Genomic DNA, 10,715 nt, shown 5'->3' on the forward strand with positions numbered 1-10,715 from the left:
AAAGGTAAGTAGGGGGGGTTGTGGATCTACAGACGGTTGGGAGGGATTTTTTTTATTGTTTTTAGAGGTAAAAACGTATTTGCAGCGAAATCGACTACACTCAATTGTGCCGCAATTATTTACCTCGTAAACCAACCCAGATCCTATGTTTGCATGTGTATGAATGTAATGCATTGTATGTGTGTATAACCAGTTGAGTGAGTCTGTAGCTGTGTGTATATGCATTTATGTTAGAATCAATCTCAGAGTGTGTCTACCATGAGTGTGTGTATGTAAGGTTTGCCACTAAGTCCCTTGCAGAGACTGCTAGTATTAATAGCTTGTGCCAGCAGCTTCATGCATGTGATTTACAGAGACCAATTCTAGCATAGATAGATTGTAGCAGCCGCTTCATGCATGCGATTTAAAAAAGTGACCATTAACTTTAAATCACACGCATGAAGCTGCTGCCACAACTTATCTATGCCAAATAGTCACTTTAAAGTGTCCGTTTCTGGCATGGATAGGTTGAGGCAGCAGCTTCATGTATGTGATTTAAAGCTAGTTGTCATTTTAAAATCACATGCATGAAGCTGCTGCCACCCTCCCACCCCCCTATCTATGGATAGGTCATGGTAGACGCGTCATGCATGCTATTTAAGATCAATTGTCAATTTTAAATCACATGCATGAAGATGCTGCCACAACCTATCTATGCCAATAATGTTTACTGGTACAGACAGGCTGTGCCAGTAGCTTCATGAATGCGATTTTAAAGTCACTCATTTTTTATTAACTTTAAATCACATGCCTGAATTGGACTGCCATGCTGCCAGCATTACTGGCATGCTTAATGCCATAGATAGGGTGTAGCAGCAGCTTTGCGCACGTCATTGTCCATTACTTGCATAGATAAGTGGTGGATGCAGCCTCATGCATGGAATTTACCGTGACCACTACTGGCAAAGAGTTTGTGGATGCAGCCTCATGAAAAAGGTATCAAGTGCTCCGATGTAGTATATGGAGTGTACTGGCGCTTTACTGGATTTGTCGATGTGTTACCTAAGAGAATGAACTGTAAATTATTTACCGCCTTTTTTTATTATTGTGCTACAAAATGCATCATTTCAGCACGTTATTTTAGAAACTTTTCATGGGGTGGGGGCCGAATACCATACATTATTTGGGCTCCCTCACTACACTCGGCTGCTCGTGCCAAACTGAGGAAATATTTAGGTTCCTCCACTCAAAATAGTCACAAGGCAGGCCCTACCTCCCATGAATCATAAAATCTAATGGATATTTTTCATATTTTCCTAGAGAAACAATTGTAAGAAGCTTTATCCCGATTTTCTAATACATTTTTCTGCAAGAATCATTTCAACACATATATTTTATAAAAATAGGTTCTCAAGGTGACCCCCTCTCACCTACCGCCCTTAATTGTTTTTGGGCTATGCTCAGTCACTTTTTGCTAATTTGAGGAAATATTTAGGACCCTCCACTGAAAACATAAGTTACCCCGTGAGGTCATACGCAAGAATCATTTAGAATCTGCCCCACCGGCACCAAAAGTTGCCTCCACCACTGTATCAAAACTTGCCAACACGTTTGTCCCCATATCCATTGATAGAGATGCGCTTTAAATTCCAACGCTCATGAGTTTTACAAAAAGATATATTTTCCAAACTCAGTGAGCATGCAACATATTTGGGCGCAATAGTGCAAATATGGAGACATGCACCCTTAAAGACCTTTGTGGGGAAAAGGATCACTACCGAAAATAATTTCCTTAACTAATGTTAAATGTTGAAATGAAATTAGCGTAAAGGGAGCAGGTCAGTTTTTATGTGAAAAAGATGCGGACAAATGTTATTAAGATCCATTCATATTTTGGGATTTTAAGAGAAAGATATTTTTTTTTTCAAATACATATAATTGCATGATTTTTTCAATGATCAGAAATGTCTGACATCGTATATAAAAACGTGGGAAACGCACATTCAGCGTTTACTTGCTAATTTACACGGTGGCCCGGTCTCACTTCATAGCGTCTAAATTGTCTAAAAAAGAAACAAAGCATCTCTAAGTACTGAAGATAAATCTACCTCTTACTCTCTACGCATGCTGCGAATTGTCGCAGTCAGCTTATGTATATTTTTTGGGTAAGCGCCTTCTTCATAATATATACGAGAAAGTCGCATGGACCAAAGACAGATTAGTATAGACGAGCAAAACTGAGAAGCATGTATGGTCATTCATACTCAGCTGTCAAAGCAATCTTAGAAGAGGGCAGTATTGCAACAGGCACACATTATACTTAGCGGTGTCGATAGACGAGCAAAACTCAGAAGCATGTATGGTCATTCATACTCAGCTGTCAAAGCAATCTTAGAAGAGTGCAGTGTTGCAACAGACATATATTATACTTAGAAGTGCCCATAAACAACATGTACCCCGTTTCAGGTCCCATGACCAAAGCGTCGGGTATCCAAGGGAACAGCGGATTACCTTTAAGACCAAGGTGAACACCCACCCCACTCAAAGGATTGACACAACGGTCTAGTCGAGTTTTTAGCATGACAGCACGCCAGTGTTATGCACTAGGATGCAAGTCGAACAGATGAGTCTTTCGGGATTTGCATTACTCCCTTCCAGTTCCAGAACCAAAACAGCTCAGGTATGAGGTTATCCCCTCGATATAGAACGAATCATGATGCTCATGACACCTGGGCTCCATTTAATAGAGTGTACACTACCAGGGAAGAGGCTTACACTAACACAAAACGAAGGAGACAACACTCGGTGTGTATCATTATTAGGAAAACTCTGTACTTACCACCTCCGCCATCTTCCCTGCTTCAGGTCTCCTCCCTCCGCTCCGCCCTTCGCCGAAATGATAAAAATAAAAAGAGGGCTTGTGTGGCATATGAAGGTTTTGATATTGTAGTCAGATGGGAGGAGCTAAATTAAGCTCTCCACTACCCTGAACGTTTGAGTGAGCATGAGCATTAAGATATTGTGCGACAGCAGCAGAACGACAAAAATCCGTGCAGTCTACATCGTTCACAACACGTACGACTGGCGGCAAACTTCTACTGGTCTGTCACTTAGTTGAAGCAATACTCCCACCTTTGGATCCTACGATGGTAGCACATATATATGTGCACTTTCAAAAGAGAAAAGATAGGAAACAGTGGTGTCTTGTATGTGGGTTTGGATCTTACCTCGATAACAGGACGGGATGAATTCGGTACTTTAAAAATGGCCACTCTATTTGACAGCATACGTTAGCAAACTCTATGTGTTTATCTGTGCAAGATGGCGGACATTTTGGAATGGCAGAGTTCCCCTATGACTCCCGAAAACGATTAATGTGTATATTAGTTCATAATCACATACTTAACACACATTTTTTTATTAATTATACGGTTAAATAAATAATCTTTAATAATCTTTAACCACAGCATACAAAAAAGTAAAAGAAAAAAGAATTTATATAAATATCACTTTTTACAATTTTCCTTTACAAAACTCACATATAAACGCTCAAACATAAGAACACCGTATGCATTTCCTATAAGATTTTGTGGTGGCCTGAATGAGGACAGGACACCTAATGTTGTAACTGTGGTATTAATTTAACAAGGTCAGAGGTGATCAACTTGGGATTTTAAGTGTCCGGGTGCAGGGGGTATAACTGTACTCCATACATGCCAAAATTCCAACCCACCTGGGAGGGAGATTTGCTTCGAAAAACCGGGAGACATTTGTCCCATAAGAATGCATTGGGCAGGGGGGCGTGGCCTGGAGCGCCACTGATGAGGCTGCTCCGTTGAGGGCCTCCGTAGGGACCCGCGGCCTCAACTAAGATTTAGCCGGCTCCAGCAACACCGCTCCTGTTCCTCTGGCGGGGGAGGCTGGCCGAACCACTCCCGCATCCACCGCTCCAATTTTGAGGATAAACGCTGCAGGAACTTCGAAAACGCGGCTGGGGAACTTGGTGCGGATGCCTCACTACAGCGAGCCAAGATGGCGGCCGTGATCCAGGCCCCTCATCTCCTCCGGCGCCCAGTGGCTAGACGCCTATAGTACCTCCTGCTCCCTCCCTCCGCTCCGCTGCGGCCCCGGGTCTCGCTGTCGGAGGCTGCTGAGGAGGCGGCCGCTCCGGACCCCAGGGCCCTCCTGCCTGGAGCCTGGGCGCGGGTCCGGGATCTCTCCACCCGCCCCTCCCCCCACTCCTCGCCGGTGTCCGCTGGAGCGGAGACTGGAGTCGGTGTCGTCTCCCACCTTCCTCTGGAGGGCCCCGCCAGCAGCTTGAGCTCCAGCGGAGCCACCCCAAGCCTGCCGACTCTCCTGCCTGCCGGACCCGACGAACACACTTCAGAGGGAGGCCCTCCTGCAGGAGAGCCTCCGGAGCTCCCCAACCCTCATCCGTGCGGCGGCCCGGCTCCCTGGAGAGACGACCGAGCCCCCGGAGCCCTCCTGCTTCCGGACCGGGTGCGGGGGCGAGGGCCCTTCATCCCCCCCCACCCCCACCTCCTTCACCTGGATCTATCAGCGCCAGGGGTTGGCGGGACGGCGGCGTCTTCCTCCGAGGTGACCCCGCCTGCAGCCTGAGGCCTCCATCTGCCTCCCGGGACTTCACGTCCGTCCCCGGTCCAGCGGCCCGGCTCCCCAGAGGTGGTGTTGGGGGCCTGGCCGGGTGGGTGCCCGCCCCCCCTCTCCATTGAAGGATACAAGCCACATTCTCTCTCTACTGGCCAAATTATACAGTCTCCCCGGCACCGGATCCAGTGCCTCCCTCCAGCTTCCTGGGGCACCCCTGCCCACCAGATACCTCGCCAGCTGAGGAAAGTGGCCTCTACCATCCGGGATTCTGGTGGCCCGGAGCGGGCCACGTATCGCTCCTACCCCCCCCTGGCTTCACAACATCACTCCTTGACCTCCTTCTGAAGACATCCTCACGTCTCCTGCCGCCATAATCTCCTGGGGCGCCCCTGCCCACTCCACCCGCCACACCTATCATCCCTGATAGCTGCAGCCCCCTGGTAAGGAGGGCAACTGTCTCAAGCTGAACCAACCCTCCCACAACACCCAAGAGTGGCAATACCTGGATATAAACACTCTTAAAATAAATACGGCTGGCAAATCATCCTCTCCCCCGAAAGACATCGCTGGGGGAGGCCTCATCCCTCACCCTCCCAGGAGACCCTGTCGATAGCAGATTCGGCCGAGACTAACCATCCCCCCCCAAGCACCCCCCAGATGCTCCCGGACAAGGAGCTCGCCGCGTCTCGACCACCCCCGGCGACCCAGCCAGAGGAGGATCCCCAGAGTCTCAGCCCTAGCAAAATGTCGAGACTCACCAAACCAGCCAAAACCGCGGACATTTCCACCATGCTCCTAGCAACAGACAAGACAAGGAAACCGGACCCCCCGCCTAAACTCACCCCGCAGAAGCCCCCAGAAGAGCAAGGTAACCTCGCCACCAGAGATGACTTGATGGCCTTCATACGGGACATTAAAGCCGAGTTCCGGTCCTGCATGACCGAACTCACCTCACGACTAGAACAGACGGACCAACGACTCACAGAAGCGGAACAGAGGATAGGAGAGGTCAAAGACTTGACCCAGAACCACGATGCAATAATAATAGAAATGCGACGCGAGATCCAAGCGCTCCAGTCCAGTAACGAGATTCTCGCATTCAAGCAAGAGGACTTAGAAAACAGGTCTCAACGAAATAATCTGCGCATCCGCGGGGTCCCAGCAACGATTCAAGATAAAGAGCTCCCAGAATATATAGGCAACTTCTTCCAGGCTCTCCTCCCGCTTATGGACAAAACCCAACTCGTTTTGGACCGAACTCACAGATTGCGCCCGAGACGAGGAGCAGATTCGGACGGCCCTCCGGACGTGATCACTAGAGTCCACTTCTATGCTACCAAAGAGGCCATCTCGGCGATAAGCCGCACCAAAGATGAACTGTCATTCATGAGCACCCCCCTGCAGATATACCAAGATCTCTTCCCGATCACCATACAGAAAAGGAGAGCTCTCAAGCCCTTGACCCTATTCCTCCAGAGCCAGCAGATCCGCTACCGATGGCTCTTCCCCGCTACTTTACAATTCTCGTACCAGGGAACCCTGCGTAAAATCAGCCATCTGGAGGACGCAAAATCTATTTTACACCCGAGCTCTCCAGGGACCTCACCCACCCCCAGTCCACACCTCCCGCCAGAGGAACCAGATCAATCACCCCAAAGACAGCAGCAACAACCCTGGTCTAAAGCACAGAGGCGCCGAAAGATGAAATGATCCAGATGTCTGCTCCCATTGTGCTAGGATCGACCCTGGAGCCAAAACGAAGCATTGCAACGCCGCAGGCCCCGAACGGCCCAGTCCCCACTCCAAGGAGTATGTCACCTACCCACCCTCAGAGCCGAGCCGATCTCAATGGTTCGACCCCCGCCCCGTTAGCGAGGAAAACTGTTAGGGCCCCGTTGGCCGTGGTGGTGGTCGCGCAGAAAATCCCGACCTCCCACACTGTCGGGAGTTCTCTCTCTCGTTTAAGTTCGCCCACCCGTTGGTTGGCCTACTCAGATAAAAAGCTACCCTCCCATTGGAGGATACAGAAAACCCGGCCGCAGGAAGACTTAGCTAACTCTGAGTCACGAAATGAAGACTGAATACCCCCAGCCCCCCCACGAGGAGCAGTATCCCACCCCAGAGGGCACCCAGGAGGCTCCCCCGCCGATCCATAAACTAAGGTTTCTAACGTTGAACGTTAGAGGCCTCAATGCCCCACAGAAGCGGGAAGCGATCCTAAAACGCAGCCAGAATGACAAGGCCTCCATTGTCTTCCTACAAGAGACACACCTGATCCCAGCGGACTTCACGAGGCTCAGAGATCGGCAATTCCCACTGCAGTTCCTGGCATCGAATGGAACAAAGAAGGGTGGCACAGCCATCTTAATCGCAAAAGACTTGAAGCCGCAAATCCTGGACTCTAAGCGGGGCCCCGATGGTCGCTTCATGGCGGTGAAATGCCGAATCCTCGGCCAACTATATACGTTGATCTCAGTATATGCCCCGAATCAAGAGCAGGAAGCATTCTACTCAGCCCTGGAAAGCACCCTCCTTCCGTTTGTTGAGGGTCAGACCATCATCAGGGGAGATTTCAACGGAGTCCCCAACCCATTTGTAGACAGATCACACCCCCCAGCCCGCGGAGACTTCGGCTTGGCGATTGCTCTGCTTAAATTGTTCCGAACCTTCGAAGTGGTGGATACTTGGAGGATCCTCCAACCAGAGGAGCGCGACTACTCATGCTACTCTTATGTGCATAGAACGTACTCACACATCGACCTCCTGCTGGCATCTCCACAGATCCTGTCATACACAGACGATGTCCTCATAGGCCCCAGAATCCATTCAGACCATGCACCCATAATGCTAACGCTAAGAGCTTATAATCCGGACCCGTCCCCAAGACGCAGATGGTCTCTTTATGACCCGATCCTAAATGACATGGCCACCAGAGACGTAGAAGCTAAAACAATCAAACAGTTCTTCGAAGACAATAAAAACGAAGATACCTCCCCAGCGAATACATGGGACGCAATGAAGGCCGTGGTGAGAGGGGTACTGATCTCCCGGGGAGCAGCCTACCATAAACAAAAGCAACGGGTCCACCGCATACTAGAAGACAAGGTCCTGGAGGCAGAGACGGCGTGTAAGGCTAGAAACTGGTCCCCAAGAACCTACCGAGCCTTGCAGACGGCCCGGAAGAAACTAGAGGCCCATTTCGCAGAGGACACAGCCCAGCTGCTAACCAAAACGAAGCAAAGCTACTACGCCAGAGGAAACAAAGCAAATAAATTCCTGGTGGAAAAACTGGCAAGAATCAAGAGAAGGAACACTATAATAGGCCTCCGAGACCCCCAGGGTGCAGTCCAATTCGCAGATCGGGATAAGCTGAGAATTGCAGAGACTCACGTAACAGAAACCATGTCAGCTACCCAAAAACCCCATGAAGAGCAGCAGTCCTACCTGCGGGAAGCCGCCTTGCCCAAGCTCTCAACTGCAAGTAGAGAAGAGTTGGAGGCCCCGATTACCAGCGAGGAGATCGACGAGGCTGTCAAAAGCTTAAGAACTAGAGCCCCGGGCCCGGATGGTTTTTCGTCCCGATTCTTCAAACTCTTTCGGCCCCAGCTACTAACCCCAATGACAACCCTCTTCAACTCCTTCGCCACTTCTGGATCTACAACCCCATCAATGAAAGAGTCGATAACAGTATTAGCGCTGAAACCAGGAAAAGACCCTAGCGATATAGCAGCTTATCGACCCATCTCCTTATTAAACCTGGATGCGAATATTTATTCGAAGGTCTTGGCAAACCGATTAGCGAAGCTTCTTCCGGACATCATAGACCCAGACCAGACGGGATTTATTCTAAACAGAGCCACCACAGATAACACACGCAGAGTCCTCAACTTGATCGAGATAGCCAGGCAAGGCTCGAAGAAACTCGCCCTGCTAGCCTTGGACGCGACCAAGGCTTTCGACAAAGTGGACTGGTCGTTCCTCCGCCTCACCCTGGAAGCGTTCGGCTTTGGACCCACCTTCTTAAAGCTAATCTTAGCGAACTACCAAACCCCGACCACCTTTCTCCGAGTGAACGGCCTGCTAACTAACCCGATCTCCCTAACATGCGGCACCAGACAGGGCTGCCCCCTCTCCCCCCTACTGTTTGCTATGGTTATGGAATCCTTGGCCCAGCGGATCCGCCTCAACTCCAGAATCAAAGGCCTTCAAGTGGGCCCCACCCAGCACAAGATCGCGCTCTACGCTGATGACGTGATGCTAACCATTACAGACACCTCTCAATCCTTAAGAGCCGCCCTAGCGGAAATCCACAGATTCGGGAAGGTGTCCGGATTTGCCATTAATTTGGTGAAATCAACAGCGTTGGGGATAGGCTTGGATCAGAGAGACAAGGCATCCTTTAGCGCCCAGTGCCCGATCCCACTAAGTGACACATCCATCCCCTACCTCGGGGTGCAGATCCCCGCTAACCCTGGAGACATCTATCGGATAAACTTCCCGTCCCTGATGAAAACTTTGGAAAAAGATCTAGACACCTGGCTCAAGCAGGAAATATCCCTAATAGGTCGTATCACGGCCTGTAAGATGAACCTGTTGCCATGATTCCTATACGCCTGCTCAGCTCTTCCCATCATAGTCCCTCGCCCCCAACGACAGAGACTTCAGAGGAAGATATTTGGATTCATATGGAGAGGGAAGAAGGCCCGCATTCCACGGAGGACCATGCTATGTGCCCCGGACCAGGGAGGCCTAGGGGTCCCTGACCTCCAAAAATACCAAATGGCGGCGCAGATAGCTCACACCCGGGCTTGGACTATAGCGTCAGGGCTCCCCAAATGGATGGACATAGAGCAATCCCGATTACCCCTCCCACTGCGCTTTCTTTTACACCTGCCAACCTCGCTGCGCCGGGCGTGGCCAGCTATTCTGTCCTCAACCAAGCAAACATTGAAGGCATGGGATTGGGCCCGCAAATCCAGAGGTATCCCGAGAGCCCTGGGCCCCTCAGCCCCGGTCTTCCACAATCCAGCGTTCTCACCGGGATCCCTCCCCTCGAACCTTAAAAACTGGATCGCCGGAGGCCTCAGCTCCCTAAGCCAACTGTTTGAAGGAACCCAGCCGCTGACATTCACCCAATGCAAAAGTGCGTTTAATCTCGCAGAGTCAGACAGGTTTTCATACTGCCAAATCAGACACTGGTGCTCACACCCCCAGACGTGAGAGGCGGCCACCCGGACCCTGGATGCCTTGGAATTAACGGTGGCAGACCCTCCAGCCCGAGGGCGGATTTCGACGCTGCATCGATTATTCCAACTGAACCTACTGTCAAATAGAGCGACATATATGGCGCAGTGGGAAAAGGACCTAGGGCATCCAATCCAGGATCAAGACTGGACCGATATCTGGTCCCGCACGCACTCATCTTCTTTCTGCATCACCAACCGAGAAGGCGCACATAAACTGGTCATGAGATGGTATTTCCCACCGCTTCAACTACACCACTTCAATCAGTCGCTGGACCCACAGTGCTGGCGTTGGTGTGGCTCGCCAGGCTCCTATCTACACATGTGGTGGTCATGCCCGCTGGTGAAGGTCTTTTGGGCCCAATGTATAGCTATCATCACAGACATAACCCAGATCTCGCTGCCACTGGAACCGGAGCCACTTCTGCTGGGGACCCCGATTCCAGACACCTACCCAAAATCGGGCGCACTCGCGGCCCTCATCACACAATTACTCCTGGCCACTAAGATCACAATAGCCCGGACATGGAAGGCTCCGGAAGGTCCCTTAACGGTGTTGTGGTGGTTGAAAATCCGGGACTTCATTGCTGAGAAAATTATGGCAGCAAATAGAGGCCGTCTCCATCGTTTCACAAACATTTGGTCGCCGGTGATAGACTATGACCTACGCTTCCCGGTGCTGACATACAAACCGCGCCTAGTGCAACATGCCCAGCGGGCGTCGGACAGGGAACGGACTCAGTTGATGGAGGAGCAGGCCCCGGAGGATAGCCAGATCCAGGATTTGATGACGTAAGCCTGGAGAGGAGGGAGGTAGGCGAATCGAGGTAGGAGGAGACAGGAGCAAATGAGTCAGGAATTGGACTTAATGGGCAAAGAGAC

At 50.6% G+C, this 10,715-nt stretch overlaps 1 protein-coding gene across 2 annotated transcripts in view; it reads right to left on the bottom strand.

Annotated features, from left to right (window-relative positions):
• KAT5 (lysine acetyltransferase 5) overlaps window positions 1-2,971 on the bottom strand; it is an 804,909-nt gene extending 801,938 nt beyond the window's left edge. Inside the window, exon 1 of one of the 2 annotated variants that reach the window (XM_069644821.1) lies at window positions 2,819-2,971. In XM_069644821.1, coding sequence (XP_069500922.1) covers window positions 2,819-2,908 — 90 coding nt within the window. In that variant the 5' untranslated portion in view covers window positions 2,909-2,971. The remainder of the gene's footprint in view (window positions 1-2,818) is intronic. The other variant, XM_069644820.1, reaches the window with a different exon arrangement.
• Between the last annotated feature and the right edge of the window lie 7,744 nt (window positions 2,972-10,715).

This window comes from Ambystoma mexicanum, chromosome 2p, assembly GCF_040938575.1.
Source record: "Ambystoma mexicanum isolate Mex_15411 chromosome 2p, UKY_AmexF1_1, whole genome shotgun sequence".
NCBI lineage: Eukaryota > Metazoa > Chordata > Amphibia > Caudata > Ambystomatidae > Ambystoma > Ambystoma mexicanum.